This window comes from Pelophylax lessonae (assembly GCF_965119305.1).
Source record: "Pelophylax lessonae genome assembly, chromosome: 3".
NCBI classification, from domain to species: Eukaryota; Metazoa; Chordata; class Amphibia; order Anura; family Ranidae; genus Pelophylax; species Pelophylax lessonae.
Genome location: NC_138770.1, coordinates 383,646,617 through 383,662,629, shown reverse-complemented (window position 1 = coordinate 383,662,629; position 16,013 = coordinate 383,646,617). Strand labels below are relative to the sequence as shown.

The 16,013-nt window shown below is 43.2% G+C and overlaps 1 protein-coding gene across 1 annotated transcript in view; it reads left to right on the top strand.

The window, feature by feature from the left end:
• Positions 1-16,013, top strand: part of ASCC3 (activating signal cointegrator 1 complex subunit 3) — a 1,118,804-nt gene that overhangs the window by 963,616 nt on the left and 139,175 nt on the right. The window contains exons 32-33 of the mRNA XM_082251201.1: positions 874-1,006; positions 1,273-1,398. Coding sequence (XP_082107327.1) covers positions 874-1,006; positions 1,273-1,398 — 259 coding nt within the window. The remainder of the gene's footprint in view (positions 1-873; positions 1,007-1,272; positions 1,399-16,013) is intronic.

The window sequence follows — 16,013 nt, the reverse complement described above, 5'->3', positions numbered from 1 at the left end:
CTGCAAGAATGGACATGGTGGTGCCCTGGGGAAAGGTGTGGTGGGGGGGCCCTATGGGCCCTTTCAACCACAAACGTAGGTGGCATGTCGTGGGGATCAGAAAGCTTGGTAAGTAATTGCTTCGCAAACTCTGCAGTTTTTGTTCTCCATCTACCCGTTTAGGGAGACTGAGGATTCGGATATTGTTTCTTCTTAGGCAGTTCTCAGTATCAACAGCTTTTTCCTACAGGCCTTTAACCTGAATTTTGAAGGCATGAAGATCTCTTAAGTCAGTGCGCACCGTGTCCCCCAGCCCCGAGACCTGGTCCTTCACCTCCGTGACCCGGGAACTAAATTTGTCCAGGTCGTGCCTAATAAGGCTGATGTCAGTGGCAAGGAAACCTATTTTTGCTGTAAGGGATTCCTTGAATGCTGAGATGGCTGGTATAGTTGCAGTACGAGCAGTAAGGGATAAGACAGGATTGGAGCTCCAGCACCATGCGTCCAGTCAGCTTCACATCGCGGCCAGGCCCCCTTAACCTGAACTCTGAACCCTTTCTTTTACTCCAGTGAGCTGCAGGCCAGGTCATTCCCACTCAACATCTAATGTTAAATAGAGGTGGGCTGCGGGGCTGGAATGGACTGGCACAAAGCTCATCGATGTAAGAAAAAAAAAAGGGGGGGGGTGCGGGTTTAGAGTTTGGTTGAATATAAGTTTGGAGGACACCCAAATTCATCTCTATTTATGTACCTTAACTTAAATTTATATTTGACAGTTGAATGTGATTTTAGCATTTCAGCTATGCTTTGTGGCTTCATCTTGTATATTGCAAACATTCAACACTGCACAAATGATTGGCACGAAATAAAGGTACATTTTTTCTCTTTTGTTAGATGTTCTTCAAATGATGGGTCGTGCTGGAAGGCCTCAGTTTGATGACCAGGGAAAAGCTGTGATCCTAGTGCACGATATAAAGAAAGATTTCTACAAGAAATTTCTTTATGAACCGTTCCCTGTTGAATCTAGGTAAGTGCTTAAATTAATAGCAGAGCAGGACATAGCGCCTAGGTAATAAATTAGATATGATGCCATTTGCTATCTTACAACCCGCTCCTTATAACAGCTAGACTTAACACATTACTTCTTCTGTAATAAACTTCCAGAAAAGCACACTGGAAGATATTACAATAATGGTGTCAGCTTTATATAGGTAATATGACTTTGATTTTCTAACATGGTTCTAAGGCAATTTAATACAATTCTAACTTCTGTATTTTCTTAACTCTTTAAAGCTTGCTGGATGTACTGTCTGACCACTTAAATGCTGAAATTGCAGCTGGAACAATTTCATCAAAGCAAGATGCTATGGACTACATCACCTGGACTTATTTCTTCCGTCGACTCTTGATGAATCCTAGGTGAGACATTTTGGAGAGGTTAGGAAAGGATTAGAATCTTTGTTAAGTTTTTATTACTGTCTTTGTTTCCACTGGCAAGATTCTCCACTCTACAGTATATGCCTTGGTGACCGTTATCATCCAGACTGAAAGTCAGGGAAAATCCAAAAAGTTTGAGTTGTCAGAGCAAGTGGTGAGTGTAAATCATCTACTGGGGACCCGTGTTCATGTCACCACTCTCTTTTCGAATACGAGGGATTTCCTCTCAGTTCTTTAGGAAAGGAAATAAAAGGAAATCCCTCCAGTTAGCAAAATACACCTTAGTCTGCTTGTCTTCAGCAAACTTTTTACGGGCTTTCATCTTTCAAAGAGGCTTCCTTCTGGGACAACAGTCATGCAGACCAATTTGATGCAGTGTGCGGCGAATAGTCTGAGCACTCATATGTCTATTTCCCAAACACAACCTCTGGATATGACGCTGAGCACGTGCCCTCAACTTCTTTGGTCGACAATGGCAAAGCCTGTTAAGAGTGGAATCTGTCCTGTTAAACTACTGTATGGTCTTGGCCACCATGCTGCAGCTCAGTTTCAGGGTCTTGGTAATATTCTTATAGCCTAGGCCATCTTTATGTAGAGCAACAATTCTTTTTTCAGATCCTGAGAGAGTTCTTTGAAATGAGGTGCCATTTTGAACTTCCAGTGACCAGTATGAGAGAGTGAGAGTGATAACATCAAATTTAACACACCTGCTCCCCATTTACACCTGAGACCTTGTAACACTAACGAGTCACATGACACCGGTGAGGGAAAGTATTTTAAATGATAAAGACAGAATATCAGTCAAAATCCAGAAATACCATGATACAAATGTTATAAATTGAGTTGCAGATTAGTGAGTAAAATAAGCATTGATCCCCAAGCAAAAGATGACTTGGTGGAGAAACCCTTGTTGGCAAGCACAGAGGTAAGACATTTCTTGTAGTTTATCAGGTTTGCACACATCTCAGGAGGGATTTTGGTCCACTCTTCTTTACGGATCTTTTCTAAATCCTTAAGGTTTCTTGGCTGTCGCTTGACAACTCAAAGTTTCAGCTCCCTCCATAAATTTTCTATAGGATTAAGGTCTGGAGACTGGCTAGGCCAGTCCATGACCTTAAAGTGATTGTAAATGATCACCTTGTGAAACAACCCATTCAGTTTTAAATAGAAATAAAAGGCAAAACATTTTTGTATTGATATAAAAAAAATTATAAATAATTTTTTTCCCTTTTTTATTTTATTAAGTGATCACATTCCCTCTGTTCTCAGCTAAGTTCCCAGCACAGCTAGAGAACTGACCAAGGTGTGCTGTCCTGCTTAGTGTAGTCCGTTTTTAATTGGAAAGCAGAGGGACTGGCAGGAACTCCAGGGATTTAACACATAGGAAGCATTTCAAAGAGAACAAGGTACTTTCTCTAACAAGTACATGGTACAGCAGGCACATATCAGGAATATAACGTGTTCGGGTAACAAATGCTTTAATGTTCTTCTTGAGCCAATCCATTGTTGCCTTGGTGGTATATTTTGGGTCTTGTCATGCTGGAAGACCCATCTTCGGTGTTCTGGCTGAGGGAAGAAGGTTTTCATCCAAGATTTTACAATATATGGCTCCGTCTTTTGGCCCCTCAGTGTGGCAAAGTTAGCTTGTACCTTTAGCAGAGAAACAGCCCCAAAGCGTAATGTTTCTACCTCTGTGCTTGACTGTAGGGATGGTGTTCTTAGGGTCATAGTCAGAATTTTCTTCCTCCAACTACGGCGAGTTGAGCTAATGCCAGAAAGCTACATTTTTATCTCATCTGACCAAAGCACTTTCTCCCAATCCTTCTCTGAATCATTTAGATGTTCATTGGCAAACTCCCGACGGGCCTGCACATGTGCCTTCTTGAGGAGGGGGACCTTGCGGGTGCTGCAGGATTTCAATCCATAGCAGCATATTGTGTTACCAATGGTTTGTTTGTTGAGTGTTGTCCCACCTGCCTTAAGATCATTCACAAGCTCCTCCCTTGTAGTTCTGGGCTGATCCCTCACTTTTCTCATGATCATCCTTACCCCATGAGGCAAAATCTTGCATAGAACTCCAGACCCAGGCGATTGATTGTAATTTTGTACTTCTTCCATTTTCGAAAAATCGCTCCAACAGTTGTCTCCTTCTCACCAAGCTTATTGCTGATGGCCTTGTAGCCTATTCCAGCCTTGTGCAGGTCTAGAATCATGTTCGTGACGTCCTTTGAAAGCTCTTTGGTTTACCCACGACGGTGGGTTTTAATGGAAGAAAGAAATTCTGTGCACAGTTGTCTTTTATATACATAATGAGTTGTCATTAGAAGTGCCTTCTTAATTTAACAGGACTAATCTGTGTACCATATAAGCACATACTGTAGCCAGTCTGTGGGAGTCAGAATTATTGTTGGCTGGTAGGGGATCTAAATACTTTTTTACTTAATGTACTTAATTTATAACATTTGTATCATGTTTTTTCTGGGGTTTTTTTTGCTGTTGATATTCTGTCTTTATAATTTAAGATACACTTATGATAACAATTGTAAACCCTTCATTTCTTTGTAAGTTGGCAAATTTACAAAATCGGCAGGGGGATCAAATAATTATTTTCCCCACTGTATGTACAGTATCTCACAAAAGTGAGTACACCTCTGACATGTAAATATTTTATTATACCTTTTCATGTGACAACACTGAAGAAATGACACTTTGCTACAATGTAAAGTAGTGAGTGTACAGCTTGTATAACAGTGTAAATTTGCTGTCCCCTCAAAAACACTCAGCACACAGCCATTGAGCATCTGTGGGGAATCCTCAAACAGAAGGTGGAGGAGCGCAAGGTCTCTAACATCCACCAGCTCTGTGATGTTGTCATGGAGGAGTGGAAGAGGACAAAAAAAGCCTTTAGCCTTTACAGCCATTTTAAGGGGAGAGGACACAATAGTCAGAAGGAGAGTAGAGAGTGAATGTTAGGCCCCTTACACACGGTAGTCCGTCGGCGGACTCCGTTTTTCTCAGCGGGGGATCGATCCGCCGATCCCCTGCCGAGCAGGCAGATGGCAGCTCTGTCTCCGCGCTGTGTGCGGAGACGGGGGTGTCAGGTCCCCATTCTTCTCTATGGGGGAATCAGATGAGAACGGACCGCCTGTCCGTTCTCATCCGATCCGATCAAGCCAGATGGATGCAAATAGGGTTTTCATCCGTCCAGATTTGACGGATCGGATGTCAGCGGACATGTCTCCGCTGACATCCGATGCCCCATAGAGATGCATGGGGCATCCGGTCAGATCCGCCTGAAAAACGGACAGGCGGATCTGAAAAGTCCGCTTGTGTGAAAGGGGCCTTAGAGTGAAGAGATTAGGAAACAAGGTCACCTGCAGTCTGTTTAGTGTTTTGCAAGTAGTTTGTTGCAGACTTCCTCTATGTGCAGTCACAAAAGTGCAACACTTAGTCCAAGAAAAATACTTTATCCAAAGAAAAATTGTGTTTGCCCTATACTTCTTGCCAATTAATCAGGCAGGAGTTAATAAAAGACACATGGCTAGCAGAGCAAACTTTTCACACTAAAATCAGGCTACAAGAGGAGCAGGAGAGCAAAGTTGTGAAAATTAACCACTTTACCTCCGGACCAGGCAATTTTTTGCTGTAGGCACCGCGTTTCTTTAACTGACAATTGTGTGGTCATGCAACGCTGTACATAAACAAAATTTCTATCATTTTGTCCTTAAAAATAGAGCTAACTTTTGTTGGTATTTGATAACCACTGGGTTTTTTTATTTTTTGCACTATAAACAAACAAAAAAAGTCCAACAATTTTGAGGGAAAAAAAACAATATTTTTTACTTTCTGCTATAAAAACATATCCAATAAAAAAATATATAATTTCTTCATAAATTTAGGCCAATATGTATTCTCCTACATATTTTTATTTAAAAAAAAATCCCAATAAGCGTATATGAATTGGTTTGTGCAAAAATTATGGGGTCTACAAACTATGGGATATACCGTATATACTCGAGTATAAGCCGACCCGAGTATAAGCCGAGGCCCCTACTTTTAGCACAGATGGGAAAAATCATTGACTCGAGTATAAGCCTAGGGTGAGAATGCAGGGCGGCGGGCATGGTACAGGAGAATGCAGGGTGACTGGCATGGTGCAGGAGAATGCAGGGTACTGGCATGGTGCAGGAAAATGCAGGGTACTGGCATGGTGCAGGAGAATGCAGGGTACTGGCATGGTACAGGAGAATGCAGGGTACTGGCATGGTACAGGAGAATGCAGGGTACTGGCATGGTACAGGAGAGTGCAAGGTACTGGCATGGTGCAGGAGAATTCAGGGTACTGGCATGGTACAGGAGAATGCAGGGTACTGGCATGGTACAGGAGAATGCAGGGTACTGGCATGGTGCAGGAGAATGCAGGGTACTGGCATGGTGCAGGAGAATGCAGGGTACTGGCATGGTGCAGGAGAATGCAAGGTACTGGCATGGTTCAGGAGAATGCAGGGTACTGGCATGGTACAGGAGAATGCAGGGTACTGGCATGGTACAGGAGAATGCAGGGTACTGGCATGGTGCAGGAGAATGCAGGGTACTGGCATGGTGCAGGAGAATGCAGGGTACTGGCATGGTACAGGAGAATGCAGGGTACTGGCATGGTGCAGGAGAATGCAGGGTACTGGCATGGTACAGGAGAATGCAGGGTACTGGCATGGTACAAGAGGACCCGGGGTTGTGGGCATACTACAGGAGATGCAGTGCTGTGGGCATGGTACAGGTGGACCATGCCCGCAGCACTGCATCCCTTGTAGTGTGCCCGCAGCCCTGCATAATGGCAGGTAGTGAAGCGGTTTCACTTACCTGTTCCAGAGGTGCCTTCATTTTAAAAATGGCGCCGCCCAGCGCCGACACGTCATTGCGCACGCGCCGCCGCCGCTCGTATAATTTCGGCTATTCCCGGCCTCTCCCGAGCGGCGGCGGCGCGTGCGCGGTGACTTCTATGCGATGGGCGGCGCCATTTTTAAAGCTTAAGCCCGTCGGAGCGGACTTTTTTTTCCTTGACTCGAGTATAAGTCTAGGGGGACGTTTTCAGCACAAAAAAATGTGCTGAAAAACTCGGCTTATACTCGAGTATATACGGTATATTGAAATGTTTATTTTTTTCATACTAGTAATGGCGGCGATCAGCAACTTATAACGGGACTGCGATATTGTGATGGACAATCTGACACTTTGTAGGAACCAGTGACACTAATACAGGGATCAGTGCTAAAAATCTACACTGTAACTGACTGGGAAGGGATTAAAAATCTAGGGCAATCAAAGGGTTAAATGTCTGCCTAACCTGTGTTTGTGTGTACTGTAAGGTGCTTTAACCAAGGGATATGCAGGTTTCTTTATTCACAAAAAAACAGTGCATTCCTGCTAACAGGACAGAGCTCTATCTTCTTTATATACCATAGACCTCGCTGATCAGTGGGTGCCAGTGGTCATCCATTGTCCGCCACCTTCTGTATGTGGGGGGGTAGTCATACATTTTTCCTTTTTTTTTTTTTTTTACATTCACACATCACATTGTTGCTAGCAAACCTTCTACGTAATGGTAGATCATAATCTGTTAAAAACAAATGTGATACCTCCTCTGACTTTAAGAGTACGTAAACCCAACATTTCAAATTCCTGATATGTGCTTGCTGTACCATGTACTTGTATGAAAAAGGTTTTATGAACTCTTGTATTGCTTCCTTTGTGTGAAATCCCTGGTGTTTCTGCCAGTCCATTTGCTTTCCTAATAAAAAAAAACTGACCACACTAAGCAGGAGAACCCACCATGGTCAGCTCCCTAGCTGTGCTGGGAACTCAGTATGCTCTCCTCCAATTATCAGATTTGTCTTGACAACCCCCTGCACAGCCATTCACTGGAAAGTTCAGTGTGCCTCACTTTCTCCTCCCTGTGCTCTTATGCAAATGAGAACAAAGGGAATTTGATCACTTATAAAAAAAGGCAAAAAAAGTGTTTATATCATTTTTATATCAATACACAAATGTGTTGTCTTTATTTTAAACTGAATGTGTTGTTTTACATACATTTTCAGCATTTACAGATCAGGTTCAGGTTACATGACTACTGCCCTCTAGATGCTGAAGCATATTCAAAGCAGAGAATATTTGTGAATGAAAGGTCTTCTCTTGCCTGGGTAAGGTGGGCATTTAGGAGAGTGGTCAGGGGTAAAGTTGTCTCAACTCACTAATGAATGACAGAAGATGGCATTTGCAAATTAACAGTACCTTGTTTTGCTTCCAGCCTTTGACTGCGCTGTCATAATAGTTATATTAGTAGCAGTGAGATACAGCCCCGAAAGTGGTATTCATATTCAGAGTGGTAACCAATAAAGTCCTTTGGTTCTTTGACAGCACTCTGATCAGAATGACCTCCAGAGAGTTGAGCTGTATGGAATTAAAAGTCAGTATATGACCCCCCCCTGACATGGGTACCTGCCTGGGAGGATGATAATAATGTATGCTGGGCTTAACCGTTAACCTGCTTCTCTATTTAGCCAAGAGACAAAATCCACTTTCTGGTAGAAAATTTCCATGTTATGCATATTATAAATGAGAGTTAAAGAAAAGTAACGACATGCATCCGCAAAGGTTGTTAAAGGTCCCGGACATGTTACAAATCTGGTGTAGGTGTATTTGTAATAAAAGGATATATGCAATATTCTGTGAAACCTGTATGCCCCGTATACCTATTTGTTTTAACGGTTTTATTAAATCAAAGTGTGCTGTTGCCTGTGAAATGCATTCTAAAGGCTCTAGTTCAAGTGAGTAATTGAGCTTCTGATTTGGAGGGTGTGGCTGCTGGCAGGTGGCATTATCCTTAGGAATGTTAAAGAGCTGCTTGCTGAATAAGCTGCTAATGAGGCACACTAAAGGCTTTGCTACAGTGATTAAATTATGTCTCCACATGATTGTCTTGCCTGGAAAAGTTCACTTGTTTCCCTGCGTATTTGCACACATGCCTTTCACTATAGGAAAAGTATAGTGTATTTCAGTGAATTCTCAACGCAGTGTTAACCACTTAAGGACCAGAAGGTTTTACCCCCTTAATGACTAGGCCATTTTTTGCGATACCGAACTGCGTTACTTTAACGGACAATTTTGCGGTCGTGCGACGCTGTACCCAAATAAAGTTGATGTCCTTTTTTTCACACAAATAGAGCTTTCTTTTGGCGGTATTTGATCACCTCTGGTTTTTATTTTTTTGCGCTATAAACAAAAAAAAGCGACAATTCTGAGAAAAAGCAATATTTTTTACTTTGTTATAAAACATTCCCAATAAAAAAAAAATTAAAAAAATATTTTTTTTAATAAAAAAATGTTAAAGTTTTTTCTTCAATTTAGACCAATATGTATTCTGCTACTTATTTTTGGTAAAAAAAAAAATCCTGATAAGTGTATATTGATTGGTTTGCGCAAAAGTTATTGCATATACAAATAATGGAATAGATTTGTGTCATTTTTATTTTTTTTATTCTAGTAATGGCGGAGATCAGCGATTTCTAGTGGGACTGCAACATTGCAGCGGACAGATCGGACACCTAACTGACACTTTTGACTCTTTTGAGGGGACCAGTGACATTACTACAGTAATCAGTGCTACAAATATGCACTGTTACTGTAATAATGACACTGGCAGGGAAGGGGTTAACACCAGGGGAGATCAAAGGGTTAAATGTGTACCTAGGGGATGCTTTCTAACTGTATGGGGGATGGGCTCACTGGATGAACACAGAGACCTGTGTTCCAAAATAGGAGGAACACAGGATGCCTGTGTTCATCTCTAACAGAACAGCGGTCTGCTTTGTTTACATTGGCTCATGGGGAGCGATTGCAGGTGACATCGCGTCCACCGGAACCGCTGATTGGCTCCCCATCTAGCCAATCTGCACATATGCACGCCCCCACTTTCTGCTACACTAAGCGATGTACAGGTACGTCATTCCGCGTAACAGAGCCGACTTGGCGCTATAAAATTATGGCGGGTTGGACGGCAAGTGGATAAACTTCAAGTTTATCTAAACATAATTACTAAAATTTCATATAAGCTTTATCATGTTAATGTCATTTCAAAAGTCACGTTCAATGTTTTTAAACCTTCAGCTTTCTTTAAAAAAGCACAATGAGCCCACTATGTAAGTACTTGTTTAGACACTTCCTGTTAAACGTTGTCAGATGGGGACAAATGGCTGTTCTAACACATATAATGCAACCATGACCACTGTTGCCACCATCAGGAAACCTAACCTGAAAATCAACATGCAGTCTTTGTTGGAGTTCATGCATGTAGACATGAAATGGCTGTGAAAGAGATACAGGGGACCAGCAGCACCAAGATGCAACAAAGAATAGGAAAATAGGAGTGTTTTATTAAAAAGTAAAAACTGACAAGTGTTTGTGATACACAATACTGCAGCAAATCTAATGTAATTCAGTTTGCGTCTACATCTTTATTTATTTTCTTTTATACATTTGCTGTTGTATCTCTCTTCACCCCTATTTTATGTCTCTGGGTGCCTCCACAACCATTTACTAAGCACTGATATTGTCATGTGGGTGCAAGAGGAGTGAATCATACTCTCAGGGTACTTTTTTTTTTTTTTCTTTAAAGCACCTAAACGGTGAGGTAGCAATATCGAGGTGAGTATCAGCTAAGTAAACTTGTTGCCTTGCTTTGGCAAAGCACAGGTTCGCTTTAAATCAGATCTGTGTTCACATCAAGTAATTCAATTCTAATTTACTGTTACTAAGGCCTCTTTCACAGGGGCGCACCACCTGACAGAGTCCATTCTACTCAACGGGGGATTGATCCGATAATCCCCGCTGTGTGCAGAGACGGAGCTGTCTGATCCCCGCTGTCCTCTATGGGGAGATCGGATGAGAACAGACCTCCTGTCCATTCTCATCCGATCCAATCCTCCAGACGGATGGAAAATAGGGTTTCTATGCGTCCGGATTTCATGGACAGGATCGGATAGCAGCGGGTGTCAGCAGAGATGTCTCCGCTAAAACCCGCTGCCCCATAGGGATGCATGTAGCATCCGATCAGGTCCACCTGAAAAACTGACAGGCGGATCGGATCGCCCATGTGAAAGGGGCCAGGGTTCCTTTAAAGGTTGCTAGGAGTTTCTGAAGCAGTAAGCATTTGTTGACTGATCTCATGGCTGATGGTGCTTGCATAATTCCCAGGCTGAAATCACTCAGCAAGACCAGCAGCGTGGGACTAGTGAAGTCTCCCCTCTCCTCTTTTAGGTAAGTAACAGCTCACAGCAGTGATTTTTTTTTTTACTGTTTATAATGGGGGGGGGGGTATTCTTACCACTAGAATAGGTGGGGCACTTTTCCTGCTGACCTTCAGTGTAAGAGGGACTAAGCTAACCACAAATGCAACATACTTTCCACTGACCATCAGTGCAAGGAGATCCTTCTCTTACTAACCTTCTTCCTTTAACTGGCAATTTAACAGGGCAAGTCAACCATTGGCTACCAATGTAAAGCCTTAGGGCCCTTTCACACTGGCTTTCCAATCAGGTCCGCCTGTCAGTTTTTTCAGGCCGACCTGATCAGACCCTCCATTGACCCCCATGGAGCAGCGGATGTCAGCTATGTGATCTGTCTGCCAAATCCAGACAGATGGGGACCCTATTTTCCATCTGTCTGGAGGATCAGATCGGATGAAAATGAACAGGCGGTCCGTTTTCATCCAATCTCCCCATAGAGGAGACTGGAACTCTGACAGGTCCTTCTCAGAACAGTGAGCAGAGACGGACCTGTCATCTGCCTGCTAACCGGGGTCAGCGGGTCGATTTCCCGTGAGCAAAGTGGAGTCTGTCAAGCGGACCACTCGTGTGAAAGGACTCTTATTCAGGGACTTTCAGCCCATGTATTCTGCTGTCTGTTTTACAGAAGTAGGTCCAATGACTGACTTCTGCCGAACAGGCATGCTGGAAAAGCAGCGCTGGCAGCCCTGTCTGAAAACAAAGGCACTGTGGGGGAGATCGCCTAACTAACATTGCTTATGTTAGCATGGCAATCTCTTTTTTTTGTTTTTTTTTGTTAAGCCCACTGGGTTGACGGAAATAAATCTTCTAATGTGTATCTGACTTAAGGGGTTCCTTCTCCATCACCCATCAATGTAGAAGGGGTCCTTTTTCACCTAACCACTAATCTAAAGCAGTTTTTCTCACCACTCACCAAAGTAAGGGTGCATTTCTGTACTGATCACAAATGTATAGGGCATACTACAATTTTAGCTGACAGTTTTTCTTACAGTGCATCTGGAAAGTATTTACAGCACTTTACTTTTTTCAAATTTTGTTGTGTTATAGCCTTATTCCAAAATGGATACAGTTCATTATTTTCTTCAAAATTCTACAAACAATACCCAATAATGACAACGTGAGAAAAATTTGTTTGAAATCTTTGCAAATTTATTAAAAATAAAAACTGGAAAAATCACATGTACGTAAGTATTCACAGCCTTTGCCATGACACTCAAAATTGAGCTCAGGTGCATCCTATTTCCACTGATCACCTGAGATATTTCTACAACTTGATTGAAGTCTACCTGTGGTAAATTCAGTTAATTGGACATAATTTGTAAAGACACACACCTTTCTATATAAGGTCCCACAGTTAACAGTGCATGTCAGAGCAGAAACCAAGCCATAAAGTCCAAGGAATTATCTGTAGACCTCAGAGACAGGATTGTATCGAGGCACAGATCTGGGAAAGGGTAATGAAATTTCTGCAGCATTAAAGGTCCCAATGAGCACAGTGGCCTCCATCATCCATAAATGGAAATTTGGAACCAACAGGACTCTTCCTAGACTCTTCCTAGAGCAGGCTGCCTGGCCAAACTCAGCGTGGGAGAAGGGCTTTAGTCAGGCCTTAGTCAGGGAGGTGACCAAGAACCCGATGGTCACTCTGATGACCTCCAGCATTTCTCTGTGGAGAGAGGAGAACCTTCCAGAAGAACAACCATCTCTGCAGCACTCCACCAAACAGGCCTGTATGGTAGAATGGCCAGACGGAAGCTACTCCTTAGTAAACGGCACATGACAGCCCGCCTGGAGTTTGCCAAAGGGCACGTGAAGGACTCTCAGACCATGAGAAACAAAATTGTCTGATGAAACAAAGATTGAACTCTTTGGCCTGAATGGTAAGCACCATGTCTGGAGGAAACCCGGCCCCACTCATCCCCTTGCCAATACCATCCCTACAGGGAAGCATGGTGGTGGCACCATCATGCTGTTGGGGTGTTTTTCATCTGCAGGAACTGGAATACTAGTCAGGATTGAGGGAAAGATGAATGCAGCAATGTACAGAGACATCCTTGATAAAATTCTGCTCCAGAGTGCTCTGGACCTCAGACTAAGGCGACTAAACCGTTTATTGTAGAAATGTTTCTTTACTAAGTAATCACATGACACAAGGTGTAGATATTTCATGAAAAATAAAACATAATTCAGGTCTGCCCAGGATAGGAACATTCTAAATACAGATCCAGGGATAGGAAATGCAAGTGCTGCCATTGCCCTGATCTATAGCAGTGACGTATCTGACCTTTTGGTATTGGTATGTGGCAAGTTATTTCATATTAACACAGAACATCTTTAAAAAATTGGTGGAGGTGCAATAATTCAGGACTGTCAGTAGAGATAAAAAGATACATTACTAAATACCTAATAGTGTAGAGGTGAACGGCCGCACATATTTGTAGGGATATTGGCCCATACTGAAAGTAAGAAAAATATGAAGCAGGCAACAGTAGAGAGTGAATAGGTGTCCCAAGAGCTGCATACCAAGTCAAGACCTGCTGTGTGATAGTAAATGGCAGCCTCATCCTGGACCCGTGCCAGGCCACGCAACCAACATGTTTCACTCCACCAACCAGAGCTTACCCATGAATAAGCTCTGGTGGACAGAGTAAAACGTGTTAAGAGTGTGGCAATGAAGCAGGCAACAGGTGCACTCAGCAGAACTTACAGGCAGGAGGAATTTTCTAACATAGGCTAATAAATGGCAACGTATCGGTGGGGCGCAGTTGTAACGCTCCTTGCGTTTCTTATAAGGTGCAGAAGTAGTTCCACGTCAGTAGTCATGTAGGAGATATGCTGAGATACCAATCCCAACCTCAATGACTCATCATGTATGGAAGGTCTTATTTCAGCCAGTAAATACACACAGTAATTAAGCTGGTTCCTAGTGTGACTTTATATACATGTGGTAAGACAATGATAAAGGTCTTAGGGATAGGTTTGAGTGGAAGTGGTAGGTGACAGACACTTGAGGTGAGACAGTGCAGATGGATGCAGGAAGGGTTAGCGATCATGTATGATAACAGATGACAGAGTAGCAGGTGCATACAGGAGAGATCAACCCAGTGCAGGAAATAGTAGCAGTAGCCTCAAGAGCTAGCAATCTAGTTATGCAGATGTAAAAGACAGTCCTTGCTATGCAGAGCTAAATAGTGTAAGCCTAGTACAAGTCTATAGAGATTTCCCCTGTGGGGTACTTAGCACTAATAGCGATAGCCGAAGGATCGCTCAGGAGATGCGGATGATCCAGTAGCAGGATGCAGGGATCAGCGCAGCGAGGTTCGTCAGCGAGGAGAGCTTGCAAGCATGGAAGCTTCAAGCAAGATTAGTATCCAGGTACTGGTGTTTGAACGAACACATGTGAGTGAGAACCGACGCCCTAAATAGCCATCTAGTCCGGCGCTGGGTGATGACAGCTTCAGCCTTAAAGGGAAACACACCTATATGTGTTTCTTCTGTCTAGGTAGATGGAAATCACCCGGAATAAATGTGATAGGAGGCACTGAGAGTGCCAGAACCTTACATTACCCCCCCCCCCCGTAAGGCCGGCTCCGGAAGGCCTCTAAGGCTGGTTGTTGATATAAGAATCACATGAGACTGGTTGCCGATGCGAAAATCGGAAGGAAAAAAAAAAAAAAAGTTCTCTTTTTTTTTTTTTTTTTGTTGCCGATATGAGAATCGGAATGAGACTGGTCTCCGATGCGAGAATCGGATAAGACTGGTTGCCGATATGAAAATCGGGAAGAAAAAAAAATTGGTTGCCGATATGAGAATCGGATAATACTGGTTGCCGATACGAGAATCGGATAAGACTGGTCTCCGATATGAAAATCGGGAAAAAAAAAAAAATGGTTGCCGATATGAGAATCGAATCAGGTTGGTAACTGATCTTGAGAATCGGATCCCTTGTTGCCGATATGAAAATCGGATCAGGTTGGTAGCCGATGAGAATCGGATCCCTTGTTGCCGATATAAAAATCGGATCAGGTTGGTAACCGATGAGAATCGGATCACTTGTTGTTAGGGTGTCTGCTACATGGACCCCTCACTAGAATCGGACGCATAACCATCCGAAGTAATCCTAGTAGACCTAGCAACCAATGCTTCTTCAAACATCCTCAGATCCTTCCTACATACCACCGTGCCATTAGAAGCACGTACGCAGTCAGCTGCAAGAATCTCTGTATTTTCATCGGAAGCCAGAAATGTGCTTGCAAAAATAGGAGTATCCTCAGGAGGTGGTACAGGAGGGTTTTTTGAACGTGGTATAAAGTTCACTGGAGTTGAAGGAATATCTATTCCAATATTTGTTAATTTCTGGGTGTCCTTCACTGATATAGAACAGGGACAGGGCTGGCAACAGCCTTGATAATTTCCAGGCTGTTTTTCAGGGAAGACCCTTCGGATTCGCCTGGCCTCCATTGGGAGAGCCTTAGGCCTATGGGGTCTGGTTGGGCAGAATGTAATGAAATGTCCCCCTTCACCACAATAAAAACAAAGGCCACAGATTCTCCTGTGATCTCTCTTTTCTTGTGAGGACAACCTAGTATGTATGGCACCAATCTCCATAGGCTCCTCATCCATCTCTGTAGGATCAGGGTCCAAATGGGATGTGTCAGAGTGACAAGGTCGACTGTTTGAGGCAGGCTCGGACCATGACCAGGCAGGATCACCATATCTACTAGGTCTCCTTTTTTCCTTAGGTAGCCAGGGTCTGTGGTTACCTGGAGCGGGTTTAGGAGTGGGGTCAATAGCTGAATTCTGAGAAGAACTGGATAATGGCATTTCCATTTTTTCAGACTTCCTTTCTCGTAGTCTTCTATCTATGGTGATACTGAGTTGTATCAATGTATCCAGGGTTTTTGGCATCTCTGCTCGGGCGAGCTCGTCCTTGACGGCTTCTGATAGGCCAAGCCTAAATTGGGTTTTCAGAGATGCATCATTCCATCCTGAATCAAGGGTCCATCTCTTGAATTCTGCGACAAAGTCTTCTACAGGCCTTTTTCCTTGTTTCAAGGATCTTAACTGAAGATCGGCAGTACTCTGCCTATTGGGGTCATCATATAGGCTAGTGAGCTCTGCCAGGAACAAGGCATAGGAGTTGAGAAGCTGGTCGTTTTTTTCAAAAAGAGAATCTGCCCAGGCTCGAGGATCGCCTGATAGGTAAGAAATAATAGTACAAACCTTAATGTGATCAGTAAGGTAGGTACGAGGTTT